The sequence below is a fragment of the Bos javanicus genome, chromosome 29 (assembly GCF_032452875.1).
Source record: "Bos javanicus breed banteng chromosome 29, ARS-OSU_banteng_1.0, whole genome shotgun sequence".
NCBI lineage: Eukaryota > Metazoa > Chordata > Mammalia > Artiodactyla > Bovidae > Bos > Bos javanicus.
In genome coordinates this window covers 50815156-50830584 of record NC_083896.1, presented here as the reverse complement: position 1 = coordinate 50830584, position 15429 = coordinate 50815156, and the positions used below count along the sequence as shown (strand labels likewise).

Below are 15429 nucleotides of genomic sequence, written 5' to 3'. Positions count from 1 at the left end.
TCCATCCATCCCAGCATTTCTCATGATGTACTCTGCATATAAGTTAAATAAGCAGGGTGACAGTATACAGCCTTGTTGTACTCCTTTCCCAATTTTGAACCATTCCATTGTTCCATGTCTGGTTCTAACTGTTGCTTCTTTCCTGCATACAGGTTTCTCTGGAGACAGGTAAGATAGTCTGGTATTCCGGTCTCTTTAAGAATTTTTCACAGTTTGTTGTGATCCACACAGTCAAAGGCTTTAGTGTAGTCACTGAAGTAGAAGTAGCTGTTCTTCTGGAATTCCCTTGCTTTTTCTATGATCCAGTGGATATTGGCAATTTGACCTCTGATTCCTCTGCCTTTTCTTGGTCCAGCTTGTACATCTGGAAGTTCTCAGTTCACGTACTGCTGAAGCCTAGCTTGAAGGATTTTGAACATAACCTTACTAGCATGCAAAATGAGCACAATTGTGTGGTAGTGTGAATATTCTTTGGCATTGCTTTTCTTTGGGATTGGAATGAAAACTGACCTTTTCCAGTCCTGTGGTCCCTGCTGAGTTTTCCAAATTTGCTGACATATTGAGAACAGCATTTTAACAGCAGCATCTTGTAGGATTTGAAATAGTTCAGTTGGAATTCCATCACCTTCACTAGCTTTGTTCCTAGTAACGCTTCCTAATAAGGCACACTTGACTTCACACTCTAGGATGTCTGGTTGTAGGTGAGTAACCACACCATCACGGTTATCTGGGTCATTAAGCCTTTATCATCTAGTTCTGTGTATGGTTGCCACCTCTTCCTAATCTCTTTTGCTTCTGTTCGGTCCTTGCCATTTCTGTCCTTTATTGTGCTCATCCTTGCATGAAATGTTCCCTTGATATCTCTGATATTCTTGAAGAGATCTCTAGTCTTTTCCATTCTTCAGAGTCTTGGATGGTGGTTATATGGCAACCCACTCCAGTACTCTTGCCTGGAAAATCCTATGGATGGAGGAACCTGGTAGGCTACAGTTCATGGGGTCGCAAAGAGTCGGACAGGACTGAGCGACTTCACTACTATCAGTCAGGAGGATTTTTGTCTCCAGGGACAGAGGCTGGCCCACCTGGGTTTGGTGAGCTGCTGCCACCTACTGGGTGGAGGCCAGGCCGGCCACCAGACACCCCAGAACCACCTGGCCTGAGGAGGCCCAGTGCTGAGGTTGAGCAGCTGGGGTCTAGTGCTGACCAGGGCTCACCAACAAGAGGCCTCTTTCCACTTGAAGCTGAGCCCTGAGAGGCCGGGCCCTTGGGGCGGGAGTGGCTGGGGAGCCAGCCCTGTCCCAGTCTTCTGGAGGAGGAGGCGGCCGTCGCAGGTGGAGCCATGTGCTAGGTGTCACTTACCATCTGCAGCTGACTTTTCAAGGGTGACGTCCCAGCACCGTCACAGAGGAGCTGATGGCTCAGCAGGAGCCAGAGGGGCGACAGCACTGGACTCGCAGGGGCCGCTGGGACTGGACTCGGGGTGGCAGGGGGCGGGTCACTGTTCGTAAAGCAGTAAAAGACAAACTTGAAATTTCAGTGGGACCTTAGTATAAAAAACTCACATAGCAGATTTTAAAATAAGACCAAATGGAAATTCTAGGAGCAAAACATGGAGTAACTAAAATAAAGAGCTTACGTGGGTGTAACAACAGGCTTATTAAAGAGGGACAGTGTCCTGGAAGACGGGTGAGGAGGCAGCCTGTCCTGTGATGGAGAGTGGGTGAGAGACGGGGGTGGGGGACGAAGTCTGGAAGATTGGCTGGCCTCCTGGGAGGAGAGACAGCTGGTGTGACAGAGGACGCGTAAAGATTCGTGACGCTCAAACCTCAGATGCAGTGGCCACAGTTACAGTAAATAATGACTCCACATCTAGAGACGCCGATGTGAAAATGCTGAGCCTCAGACAAGAGGTGTTTGGTCGCCAGAGGGAGAAGGAGATGGGCCGTCCTCACAGGAGCCGTCCCTGCCGGCTCGGGCTCGTCGCAGGGCCGAGGGGCAGCAGGGAGGGGGCTGCTGTCAGCGCGCTGGAAGGTGCAGCCCCAGCCGTCTACGTCCAGCTGCCGGCTCCACGAGAACGAAGCTAAAAGAGGCCTTTCCAGATGAAACGGAGAGTTTCCCAGCAGGGAGCCTGTGCTAATGGAGAGTCTAAATGGCCTACTTCAGGCCAGAAGCAGTCGGTCCCGGACGCTGGCAGAGGAAGGCCGTGGTGGGCGTGTGGGCGTGGGTCCTTGGCGACACACAGCTGGGGCGGGAGGCGTGGACGGGGCCTGGCGCCAGGGCAGCGTCCACGTGAGACCTGGTCCACGACAGAACCGGTGGTCTCACATGGACGCTGCCCTGGCTTCGAAGCCTGAAGGCAGCCGCTGGTCTCCCCTGGGCAGCCCTGCACCCCTCGTGGGCAGGCGGCTCCCCTGCCCTGGCTGCCCGGCTGGCCTGGGAACTCAAGAGCGGGGGTCGGGCTGCTTGTGGACTCTGCGGGCCTGACCTCGGTCTTGGGGCCTCTAGAGACGGCAGCTGTGATGTCCTGTCGGGGGGCAGGTGTGTCGTCTTGGTGCTGGGCTTCAGGGATGTGTTCACGTGCTCATTCACTGCTGGTGCTCACTAGTCCCAGGTGCTGGGATAGAAAGACGAATGGAAGGAGTTTCTGTAAGGAATGTATGTTTTTACAGGTGTAGAAGGACTTGGAAAAAACACCTCTTTTCCTCGAGGGAGCTTGAGTGCGTGCGTCGCGGGCTCACTCATCTGTCCTCCCGCCTGGCGGCCTTCGCGGCTTCAGTGCTTGCCATCCCTTAGCCTGTGTGCTTTAATCTTTCACTCTTTTTTTCTGGGAGATTCTGACACAATAATTTTTTTTTTAATTGGCTTTCTGAGATATAACTTACAATCAGTCGAGTGTGCACTGTGGGTTTCAGCAGATCCAAGTGTTCACGCAGCCACCCCCACAGCCAAGGTGGAGCGCGGCCCCCGTGAGCGCCCCCTCGCGTCTCTGGCAGTGCAGTCCTGCTGCTCTTCTTGCAGCAGAGGCCGCCGTGTCCACCTGCATCCTGGCGGGCTGCGTGTGTCTGCTCACTGACTTTGAGTGTGCCTTCGCGGTCCGCCCGCGTCCTGGCGGCTGCGTGTTGTGCTGGCTCCCCGTGCACGGTGTGGAGCTGCTGTGAGTCCTGCATGCGGGGCTGGTGTGGACGCGTGGTGTCCTTCCCTTCAGGAAGGCTCCTGAGGGTGGAGCCGCTGGCTTGTGTGACAGGTGTTTGACCTTTTAAGAACCTGTCCCGTATTTTCCAGAGCGGCTGCCCCGTTTTGTGCCCGCTCAGCCGAGTGTGAGTTCCCAGCTCCTCCACGTTCTTGCCTGCACGTGGTACAGCTAATAGTTAGGCCTTGGTTTTCCCAGTGGGGGTGTGGTGGTCCTTACGTGGTGGAACAGCTGAGTGCAGTTGGCCTGTGGGGTCCTGGGCAGACACGCTGGTGCTGCAGCCCCGCAGCAGCTCCCAGCCCGGGCCACGCAGACTGGGCTCGGGGCCCATGGGGCTCCCTCTTGGTCCACACTTGGCGTATTGCTGTCCCTGCCCCTGAACATAGGCAGGTACTTGCTGAGGGTTAGAGCCAGGGTTGAACGGGTCTCTGTGAGAGGTGAACCAGGAGCTCAGGTGGGAGTCCTGCGCAGGATGCGGTCGCCGAGCTCAGGTGCCTTGCCCTGGAGACACTGGCTCTTTCCCTGTGTCTCGGCAGCTCCAGGGCCAAGACTCCTGTTGTGGCCGTGATTGCCCTTCCTGCGCGCTCGGCATCTAGCGCATCTGCAAGTCTCTGTGTCCCGCATGTGGCCTGGCGCTGTTCCTGGGGCTGGGGCCGCTCTCCGGGGGTGAGGGGGGGCAGCACTTCTGGCTGCTCATCGGAGGAGGCTTCCAGAGGTGATGGCGAGCGGGCTGGTCCTTGAGGGGCAGCCAGGCTGGGGGGTGAGGCGCAGTCACCTGGGCCCCATGCCCTCAGCTCAGATGCTTTCCTGGGGGGACGGGGCTGTGGTCCTATCGGGAAGCAGTGAGCTGGCTTCTCTGGTGCAGGTTGCAGTGGGAGGAGCAGGGAGCCAGGCCCGCTCTGACTTGATGTTGTTTGATCATTAAGTGGAATGCCAGTTTGCCACTGAGAAGGACGGGTCTCAGAGCTCCCAGATAAGGCGTCCAGCTGGCTGGCTGACTCGTGGTCCACTCTCACCTCCGGAGTCTTGGGGTCTTTCTTCTCGATGCCCTTTGAGGTGGCCGGGGCTTATCCCGGGACACAGGTGACCCGCCCTCGCCATGAGGGCTGTGGCTGCTCTTGCCTTCCCGGCCCCCACATCCTGCTTGGCCCTTGACCCTGCGGTCAGGGTCACTGCAGTGCCTCGCTTGAGGGGCCGTTCTTCCTGCTCTCACCTCTGCAGGCTGCCCGGGGATGCTGCGTGCTTCTTGGGTGAAATGAGAACCTCTGCTTGTAAAACGGCACTGTCTGGTGGTCCTTTTTAAAGCAACACTTTCTGTGCTGACAGTGACATGTCGTGAACCTGCCTTGCCACGGTCTCCCGGGAGAGGCCGAGTCATGCTGCCATCAGGGTGGGGAAACAAGCCCTTCTGGTGGTTTTGTGTGACTTTTCGGTGGGTGATTTGTCCTAACGCTGGGTGAAATGAGAGATTATTTAGAGTGTGTTGTCCTGCCTAAATGAATAAACATCTCTGAAAGGTTAAGCTGCTGGTGAGGTCAGGGTGGCGTGGCAGGGCTGTGCTGGCGGGGCTGACACCCTGGCTGTGCTGGGGGACTGTGTTTCTGCTGCTGGCTGGGACGCTGGTTTGGGGTCTGCGAGGGACCCAGACGCTCGGCTCTCATATGGCGACCAGCTCAGCAGCGCTGGGCGCGAGCCTGACAGTGTGGCAGTCTGGCCAGCCTCCTGGAGGTGGGCCCGGCGCCCTATTCCTGCGCTGCCCCTTCCCGCAGGCGACAAAGCCCTGGATGGCTACAGCAAGAAGAAGTATGTGTGCAAGCTGCTGTTCATCTTCCTGCTGGGCCACGACATCGACTTCGGGCACATGGAGGCCGTGAACCTGCTCAGCTCCAACAGATACACCGAGAAGCAGATCGTGAGTGCGCAGCGGGGTGCTGCTTCTCAGTGGGGCCTCTGGTGCCTGGCTCTTGCTCTGCACCTGCGTCTGTCTGGGGATTTCCCCAGGTTTAGGTGGGAGCTGGCGGTAGGGCACCATGTCCTGGGGGCCCACCCCAGAGGGAGGGTTGGCACACTCCCTCCCCTCAGTGCCCGCGCACGTGTGCCACCGCCCCCCCCCCCCCCATCTGACTTAAGAGCAGAGGGCAGGTGTCTGCGCCTCGCCCGGCCGCAGGGTCTGCTGAGGTGAGTGCCCGTGTCTAGGCCCTGAGGAGCCCTAGCTTCATGCCTCTAGCCCTGTATCCGCTTGGAGTAACCTTATTTGTGTGTTTACTCAGGTGTTATGGAGGAATGTTTTCCTCTTATTTGCCCAGAAAAATTTAACTTGCAGAAAGTGAAAAAGTACCCTTGATGCCCCAGGGGTTTTGTTAGTATTGGTGTTTACTCGTCAAGAAACGAGCTTCCCGAGTGCTAGTGGTGAAGAACGGGCTAGTGGTGAAGCTCCTGCCGCCAGCGCAGGAGGCGCGGGCTCCGTCCCTGGCGGGAAGGTCCTCTGCATAGGAAACGCAACCAGTTCTAGTGTTCTTGCCTGGGAAATCCCACGGACAGAGGAGCCTGCCGGTCTGCTGTCTGTGGGTTGCTGAATCAGACACGACCGAGCAACTAAGTGCACACTCACACTCACACTCACTCACACTCACACTCTCACTCACTCACACTCACACTCACTCACACTCACACTCACACTCACACACATTCACACTCACACTCACACTCACTCACTCCCACTCACTCACTCCCACTCACACTCACTCACTCCCACTCACTCACTCACACTCACTCACACTCACACACTCACTCTCACTCCCACTCACTCACACACTCACACTCACTCACACTCACTCACTCACACTCACATTCACTCACTCACACTCACACTCTCACTCACTCACTCCCACTCACTCACACTCACACTCACTCACACTCACTCACTCACACTCACACTCACTCACTCACACTCACACACTCACACTGACACTCACACTCACTCACTCCCACCAAGAGATGACCGACTGCCTTCCATAGACCCGGCAGTGTGCTGGGGGCCCTGGGGACACAGTGACCGTAAGCAGGGGTGGACTCGGCTCTTCTCAAGGGGTGAGGCCGTCAGACAGCCCGCTACAGAGAGCAAGCGGAGCTGTGACCATGGCCAGGAACCGAGGCGGGTGGAGCCCTCTGGACTCTGAGCAGTGGGCGGCTAGTAGGCAGGGCTCTGGCAGGAGGAAGACCTGAGCTGAGGCTGAGGACGGGGTACATGGGGGCGGAGGGGACAGGGCACGCGTCAAGGCCCATGTGCGGGAGGGCAGGGTGGCCAGAGCCCAGAGCAGAAGGCGAGTTCCTCCCGAGACCGACGGGGCTGAGAGGTGCTGTCCCTGGCGTGGGGAGGGCATGGACAGCGGGGACAGCACGAGGCTGGAGTTTGGCCCAGTGGTGAGGGGACGCTGGGGCCCTGAGACAGCTGAGAGAGGGAAGGTGGTCCGCAGTGTTCCCGTCACAGCCGAGGCAGGCCCTTCCATCCTGTTCAGGTCCCCGTGGACCAGTGACTGGGCTGAGGGTGGGGCTCCAAGGTGTCTGATGCCCATGGGGACAGTGCCTCAGGTTTGTCCTGCAGAACTGTCCGAGGAGGGCTCTGGTCCCCTGGGGCCACGGGTTGTTGTCCGTGGGCCCTGTCCCCTGGGGGCCGTGTTCTCAGGAGAAGGCAGGTGGGCCCTCTGTGGCCTGAGCGCAGCAGTGCACCGAGCAGACTCGGGTGGGGCTCGGGGCCGGCCGAGTATGTCCAGCGGTGGTCTCTCTCCTCTCTGGAACCCAGGGCTATCTCTTCATCTCCGTGCTGGTGAACTCCAACAGTGAGCTCATCCGCCTGATCAACAACGCCATCAAGAACGACCTGGCCAGCCGCAACCCCACCTTCATGGGCCTGGCCCTGCACTGCATTGCCAACGTGGGCAGCCGGGAGATGGCCGAGGCGTTTGCAGGGGAGATTCCCAAAATCCTCGTTGCCGGGTACGTGTCTGGCGGCCTGCTGAGGGCACGGTCACCTCCCGCATGCATAAGTCAAGTGTGTGAGTCCTGAAGGCTCTGTGGGTCTGTTAGCCTCCCTTCTTGGTAACAGCCGTGGGGAGGAAGTGGGTTGGGATTGCTGGCTTAGTTGTCAGGAGGTCCACGTGGGCCTCTGTCCTGGGCCAGAGCCTCACCCCGCCTCCTCTTGGTCTCCGCGGGCTGTGGCAGCCCAAGCTTGATTGCGTGGAGAGCCCAAAGAAACCTTTTCCCCTGTGTCCCTCCAGCCCCATCTCTGGTGCAGCTCTGTCCCTTGGGGGCTGCGGGGTGTCATCCATGGGCTCTCTCCCCGGGGGCCCGTGGGGTGTTGTCTGTGGGCTCTGTCCCCTGGGGCCGCAGGGTGGTGTCCTTGGGCTCTGTCCCCTGGGGCCACGGGGTGGTGTCCGTGGGCTCTGTCCCCTGGGGCTGTGGGATGTCGTCCGTGGGCTCTGTCCCCTGGGGCCGTGGGCGTCGTCGTGGGCTCTGGGCCACGCTGGCCTCACTCCTGCCCGTCTGTCAGGGACACCATGGACAGCGTGAAGCAGAGCGCCGCGCTATGCCTGCTGCGCCTGCACAGGGCGTCCCCGGACCTCGTCCCCGTGGGCGACTGGACGTCCCGCGTGGTGCACCTCCTCAACGACCAGCATCTGGTAGGTGCCTCTGGGCCACACCCACACTCCTCTGCGGGGCAGCCTCTGCGGGGCCACAGCCACGTGAGCAGCCTTGTGTGACTTCCAGGCTGCTGAGGGGGACATCCCTGGCCCAGTCGTCGAGCTGGGAGAGCGTGCAGGTAGAGGCTGGGAGCCCCTCCCCTGGAGTCAGGGCAGATGAGACGGGGTCTCTGACTCACCCTGTCCAGGCGTTGGAGGGGCTCCTGCTTGCTGGGTGCAGAGACAAACAGCACAGCCCAGCATGTTGCAGGAGTGCTGCGTCCACAGGGCCTGCAGAGGCGCACCTTTCTGTACCCCAGTTAGGGCTGTCCTGTGGCCCCGGGGGCTCTGGCACACAGCCCGCCTAATCCACATGGCTGGACATGAGCCAGGCCCGAGCCTGCTCCACATCGTCGGCAGGGCATCGTCAGAGCAGCGAGATGTGCAATGAGGTGGTGTCTGGGCTGGCCGTGAGTCACGGGCCCTTGTCCACGCTGACGCTGGGAGGCAGGGTCAGGTAGGAGCTGATGCCGCACAGCTGGCCTTGTCTTGCCGGAATCCTGTCTACAAACGAGAGAGTCAGGATTCCACACGGAGTTTCCCATTGAGCAGAGAGGTGTTAGCATGTTAGCTGGCTACTGCATGTTTTCCCACAAGAGAAATCTGCCTTAAGGATGAAATGAGGACTAAACGGTCCACACAGGTGGACCACGGGGCGAGGGTGGTGGCCGTGCGGGCTCGCCCGCCGTGGGGCAGCCTGCGAGCGTCCCTCCGCGTCTCACACTCACGGGGGAAATCGGGTCCGCACAGGCGACCTCTCCTTGGGGCGGGGGGCGTCTCAGCCAGGAGGCCCCGCGCCTGGGATGTCTCTGTGCCCGGCTGTCTCTTTACTTTGTGTTTTCACCTGCATGGCTGTGTGGCTGGTGCACGGATTGGTGCCTGCGTGGTTCTAGGCTGCAGGAGCCCAGCGGTGGTGGGCAGGGTGGGGTGCATCGCAGCCCAAGGTGAACTGGCACCTGTCCTCTGTGGGTGTGGCTTCTGTGTCACACATCTCCTGGCTTTGCCACCAGAGGTTTGGGGTTGGTTTCTTTGGTCTCAAGGTTGGGGACCCCCCGGAAGAGGACCCCTTGTCCACCCAGAAGAAGCAAGCGGCCCTTCTGAGAGTAGCAGGGGAGGCGGGGGGCTGTGACATGCATAAAGCTCCGCCTGCGGCCAGGCCCCTCCTGAGTCCGACATGGCCCAGGCGTCGCCTGGAAGGAGGGGGAGGAGGCAGCCTGGGCGTGGGGGCCCCCAGCCCTCTCCTCACAGCCTCTTCCTGCACAGACCCCTGCAAGTGTGCAGGGAATGTGGGGCACCGCGCTGGGGAGCTGACCAGCTCCCTTGACCTCAATGGGGGGTCGGGTCTCATCCAGGCCTGGTGGAGCTCCCCTGTCAGGGGGCAGAGACATGGGTTGGACCACATTTGAAAATGGGCAAGAATGGGTTTTACTGTTCTCCACGGTCTCAGATTTGGGTTGGAAAGATTCCTGTGAGTCTGAATGTAACGTGTCTGTCCTTTTGTGGTCCACACGGAGTGACCTAAGTCAGGGCAACGAGGAGGTGGGTGGGTGGACGCGGGGCCTGGGGCTGTTGCCCCGCGCCGCCTCCCTGAGGCAGGGCTCTGGGATGAAGCGTGCCGGGTCTCCACATTTTCAGAGAGAACAGTAAGCAAGGCAACAACGACGTGTGCGTCTCGCTTTCTTGAAACATCGAGGACTGATGGGAGTGGCCCCAAGGTAGCCCCAGGGTGGCCAGTTGTTGCTGAGTTTAACGTTCGTTTAGAAGATGTTTCAGACGAGAGGCTGTCTGCAGGGCCTCCGGCGGGCGTCTGAACGTGTGTGTGTGTGTCTTCTCAGGGTGTGGTAACTGCCGCCACCAGCCTCATCACCACCTTGGCACAGAAGAACCCGGAAGAGTTCAAGACCTCTGTGTCTCTGGCCGTCTCCAGGTTAAGCAGAGTAAGTCTGCCGAAGGGAGGGGAGCTCAGGGTGGGTTTTGGTCTTTGTCACTTTATTTAACTAACGTGTCCCTTTCAGTAGGCAAGGCCTTTGGGCAGTCTGTGATTCGGGGGTGGACGTGTGTCTTGGTTAGTGACTGGTGGGCTTTCCTTTGACCCGTGTCAGGGGTGTCTTGGCGCAGGAAGCATGAAGGGCAGAGCCTGCCCCTGGTGGCTGCTGCGTGCCTGTGCTGTGCCTCCTGCTGACGAGGGCTCGCGGCCCGTGTCGCTCTGTGACCGGCTTGCTCTGATCATCAGGGTCGTGAAGTCGCGGAGTCGTTTCTCTTGCTGATGGTTGACGCGTGTTGCTGGGCAGCACGTTCGCCTCTCTGTGCCCTGTCTTGCCCAGCGCTTGGGTGTCCCCTCTGACGGCCACTGTGAGGAGCCCGTGGCCCCTCCCCGGCCTGCGGCCTCTTGGTCTTAACCCTTCTGGGCACTTGGTCCTGTGCGTTCTCACCTAGTCTGCATTTTCTTGATCACCCAGTAGCTAGGGCAGCTCGGCGTGTTTGCTGGCTTTAAAAAAACTTTTTCTCAAGATAACATCCCTTTATTTTATCTATTTTGGCCACACCATACAGTAAGCGGGATCTTAGTTCCCTGACCAGGGGTTGAACCTGTGTCCCCTGCTCTGGGACCATTTCATCTGAACTACGGGCCCACCAGCGAAATCCCTTTGTTGGCATTTTGAATATCTTCTTTTGTGAAGAGCCTGTTCAGTCTTTCATACATTTTCCACAATGTCATCTTTTTTGTTGTTTTGTAAAAGCTCTTGTTTATTTTTTTTGGCAGCACCTCTTGGCATGGAGAAGGGAACGGCAGCCCACTCCAGTGCTCTTGCCTGGAAAGCACAGTGGAGCCTGGCGTGCTACAGTCCGTCGGGCCCCAAAGTCAGACACAACTGAGCAACTAAGCCACCTCCCGGCATGTGGGGTCTTAGTTCCCTGACCAGTGGGTTCCCTGAGCCCACTCCCCCTGCAGTGGAAGTGTGGACTGCCACAGAAACCTCCTCTTTGTATTTTTTAGATATAAACACTTTGTTGGTTAGATTAGGTTAAACCAAACAAAATTTCCAACATTAAACCATTCAGTTCAGTTCAGTCACTCAGTCATGTCCGACTCTTTGCGACCCCATGAATCGCAGCACGCCAGGCCTCCCTGTCCATCACCAACTCCCGGAGTCTACTCAAACTCACGTCCGTCGAGTCGGTGATGCCATCCAGCCATCTCATCCTCTGTCGTCCCCTTCTCCTCCTGCCCCCAATCCCTCCCAGCATCAGGGTCTTTTCCAATGAGTCAGCTCTTCGCATGAGGTGGCCAAAGTATTGGAGTTTCAGCTTTAGCCTCAGTCCTTCCAGTGAACACCCAGGGCTGATCTCCTTTAGAATGGACTGGTTGGATCTCCTTGCAGTCCAAGGGACTCTCAAGAGTCTTCTCCAACACCACAGTTCAAAAGCATCGATTCTTCAGCGCTCAGCTTTCTTCACAGTCCAACTCTCACATCCGTACATGACCACAGGAAAAATCATAGCCTTGACTAAACGGACCTTTGTTGGCAAAGTAATGTCTCTGCTTTTGAACATGCTGTCTAGGTTGGTCATAACTTCCTTCCAAGGAGTAAGCGTCTTTTAATTTCATGGCTGCAGTCACCATCTGTAGTGATTTTGGAGCCCCGAAAAATAAAGTCTGACACTGTTTCCACCGTTTTCCCATCTGTTTCCCATGAAGTGGTGGGACCGGATGCCATGATCTTCGTTTTCTGAATGTTGAGCTTTAAGCCAACTTTTCACTCTCCACTTTCACTTTCATCAAGAGGCTTTTGAGTTCCTCTTCACTTTCTGCCATAAGGGTGGTGTCATCTGCATATCTGAGGTTACTCATATTTCTCCCGGCAGTCTTGATTCCAGCTTGTGCTTCTTCCAGTCCAGCGTTTCTCATGATGTATTCTGTGTATAAGTTAAATAAACAGGGTGACAATATACAGCCTTGACGAACTCCTTTTCCTATTTGGAACCAGTCTGTTGTTCTATGTCCAGTTCTAACTGTTGCTTCCTGACCTGCATACAGATTTCTCAAGAGGCAGATCAGGTGGTCTGGTATTTCCATCTCTTTCAGAATTTTCCACAGTTTATTGTGATCCACACAGTCAAAGGCTTTGGTATAGTCAATAAAGCAGAAATAGATGTTTTTCTGGAACTCTCTTGCTTTTTCCATGATCCAGCGGATGTTGGCAATTTGATCTCTGGTTCCTCTGCCTTTTCTAAAACCAGCTTGAACATCAGGAAGTTCACGGTTCACATATTGCTGAAGCGTGGCTTGGAGAATTTTGAGCATTACTTTACTAGCGTGTGAGATGAGTGCAATTGTGTGGTAGTTTGAGCATTCTTTGGCATTGCCTTTCTTTGGGATTGGAATGAAAACTGACCTTTTCCAGTCCTGTGGCCACTGCTGAGTTTTCCAAATTTGCTGGCATACTGAGTGCAGCACTTTGACAGCATCATCTTTCAGGATTTGAAATAGCTCAACTGGAATTCCATCACCTCCACTAGCTTTGTTCGTAGTGATGCTTTCTAAGGCCCACTTGACTTCACATTCTAGGATGTCTGGCTCTAGGTCAGTGATCACACCATCGTGATCGTCTGGGTCATGAAGATCTTTTTTGTACAGTTCTTCTGTGTATTCTTGCCATCTCTTCTTAATATCTTCTGCTTCTGTTAGCTCCATACCATTTCTGTCCTTTATCGAGCTCAACTTTGCATGAAATGTTCCTTTGGTTTCCGAGGTAAACCATTTAATATCACAGTAATCCAAGTCTATGCCCCAACCAGTAATGCTGAAGAAGCTGAAGTTGAACAGTTCTGTGAAAACCTACAAGACCTTTTAGAACTAACACCCAACAAAGATGTCCTTTTCATTATAGGGGACTGGAATGCAAAAGTAGGAAGTCAAGAAACACCTGGAGTAACAGGCAGATTTGGCCTTGGAATACGGAATGAAACAGGGCAAAGGCTAATAGAGTTTTGCCAAGAAAATGCACTGGTCATAACAAACACCCTCTTCCAACAACACAAGAGAAGACTCTACACATGGACATCACCAGATGGTCAACACTGAAATCAGATTGATTATATTCTTTGCAGCCAAAGATGGAGAAACTCTATACAGTCAGCAAAAACAAGACCAGGAGCTGACTGTGGCTCAGACCATGAACTCCTTATTGCCAAATTCAGACTTAAATTGAAGAAAGTGGGGAAAACCACTAGACCATTCAGGTATGACCTAAATCACATCCCTTATGATTATACAGTGGAAGTGAGAAATAGATTTAAGGGCCTAGATCTGATAGAGTGCCTGATGAACTATGGAATGAGGTTCGTGACGTTGTACAGGAGACAGGGATCAAGACCATTCCCATAGAAAAGAAATGCAAAAAAGCAAAATGACTGTCTGGGGAGGGATTACAAAGAGCTGTGAAAAGAAGAGAAGCAAAAAAAGGAGAAAAGGAAAGATATAAGCATCTGAATGCAGAGTTCCAAGGAATAGCAAGGAGAGATAAGAAAGCCTTCTTCAGTGATCAATACAAAGAAATAGAGGGAAACAACAGAATGGGAAAGACTGGAGATCTCTTCAAGAAAATTAGAGATACAAGGGAACATTTCATGCAAAGATGGGCTTGATAAAGGACAGAAATGGCATGGAGCTAACAGAAGCAGAAGATATTAAGAAGAGATGGCAAGAATACACAGAAGAACTGTACAAAAACGATCTTCATGACCCAGATAATCACGATGGTGTGATCACTCACCTAGAGCTAGATATCCTGGAATGTGAAGTCAAGAAAGCATCACTACGAACAAAGCTAGTGGAGGTGATGGAATTCCAGTTGAGCTATTTCAAATCCTGAAAGATGATGCTGTCAAAGTGCTGCACTCAATATGCCAGCAAATGTGGAAAACTCAGCAGTGGCCACAGGACTGGAAAAGGTCAGTTTTCATTCCAATCCCAAAGAAAGGCAATGCCAAAGAATGCTCAAACTATCGCACAGTTGCGCTCATCTCATACGCTAGTAAAGTAATGCTCAAAGTTCTCCAAGCCAGGCTTCAGTAATATGTCAACTGTGAACTTCCAGATGTTCAAGCTGGTTTTAGAAAAGGGAGAGGAACCAGAGATCAAATTGCCACCATCCACTGGATCATCGAAAAAGCAAGGAGTTCCAGAAAAACATCTATTTCTTCTTTATTGATTATGCCAAAGCCTTTGACTGTGTGGATCACAGTAAACTGGAAAATTTAACCATTACTGATCTACAAATATGACAGCAACTTTCTGTGGTTCAGCCTGCTCTGTGTTTAAAAGTCTCATCCTGCTCTGTGCCTTGCCACCTCACTCTCTGGTGAAGTCTTCTCTGATCAGAAACGCCACGTTTGAATGTAGTCAGGCTTCCTCATGCTTCCTCTGGGGTTAATGCCTCGTGTCCCCAAAAGTGTGGTCTGTCCCTCTTCTGAGGGCGCACTGCAGGTCGACAGTCCCGCTGAGCCGCATCACGTTGTGGTGGGGCCTTTTCTTGCGTCGTGTCGTTGTCCCAGCACCGCTGCGAAGGCTCCTCCCTCCGCACACCCTGGTTTTGCAGTAAAGAAACCTGCCCTCGCACAGATGCCGCTGTCTGTGCTGAGCCCCTCTGGTTCTCTGTGTATCTTGGCGCCAGTGACGTGACTTTGGGTTAATTTGATTTCCAGTAGCACCAGTGAGCCCCATCCCCAGAGTCCCAACGGGGCTACCTTTATCTGTAGTTTCAGGAGAATTCAGATCTTTGCAGTATTAAGGTTTTGAGTCTATGGCCACGGTGTATCTATTTACTTAGTCTTTAATTTCTGTCAAATATGTTTCATAGCTTTTCAAGAAGAGGTTCTTTTATTTTTGTTTAACTTATCTTTATATACTTTATTTTAAAAACGCTCTTCTCAGTGACACCTTAAAAATGTTATCATAAAAGTCTGTGCTGGTTTGTGCAGGTGGACTTTGTATACTTACTGCTCTTGATGTTGGCGACTTTGCCAAACTCACCTGTCAGACCTGGCGGTTTATATGTAGGTTGCTTTGGGTCGCCTTTGTCTTCCATCACGTGTTCTGTGGACAGTGACCGCTTCTTTCCTTTCCCGGTGCATGTTTGTTTGTACTTTCTGCTTTATTGCTCCAGCTCGGGCCTGCCCCGCAGCGCTGAATGTGAGAGGTGATTGGTCTCCGGCTCGGGCCTGCCCCGCAGCGCTGAATGTGAGAGGTGGTCGGTGTGTTTTTTACGTTGGAGGGAAGCCTTTGATGTCTCGCTGTCATGTATGACATCGGCAGGTTTCGTCCACATCCGTGTCCTTTGCCACATTAAGGAAATTCCTTGTTATATCTTTGCTAACAATTTTATTAATTAACTGGTGAAGCCATGTGAACGTAGGATTTTCTTTGTGGGGCGACCGCTAATTATGGATTCAGTTTATGTAGTAAGTGTTGAGGCCTCAGATTTTCTTTTGTTAAGT

At 54.4% G+C, this 15429-nt stretch overlaps 1 protein-coding gene across 3 annotated transcripts in view; it reads left to right on the top strand.

Moving 5' to 3' along the window:
* The window catches only part of AP2A2 (adaptor related protein complex 2 subunit alpha 2), a 67432-nt gene that overhangs the window by 32867 nt on the left and 19136 nt on the right, over positions 1–15429 (top strand). For all 3 annotated transcript variants that reach the window (XM_061407473.1, XM_061407474.1, XM_061407475.1), the window contains exons 3-6: positions 4960–5102; positions 6993–7186; positions 7740–7869; positions 9765–9866. In XM_061407473.1, coding sequence (XP_061263457.1) covers positions 4960–5102; positions 6993–7186; positions 7740–7869; positions 9765–9866 — 569 coding nt within the window. The remainder of the gene's footprint in view (positions 1–4959; positions 5103–6992; positions 7187–7739; positions 7870–9764; positions 9867–15429) is intronic.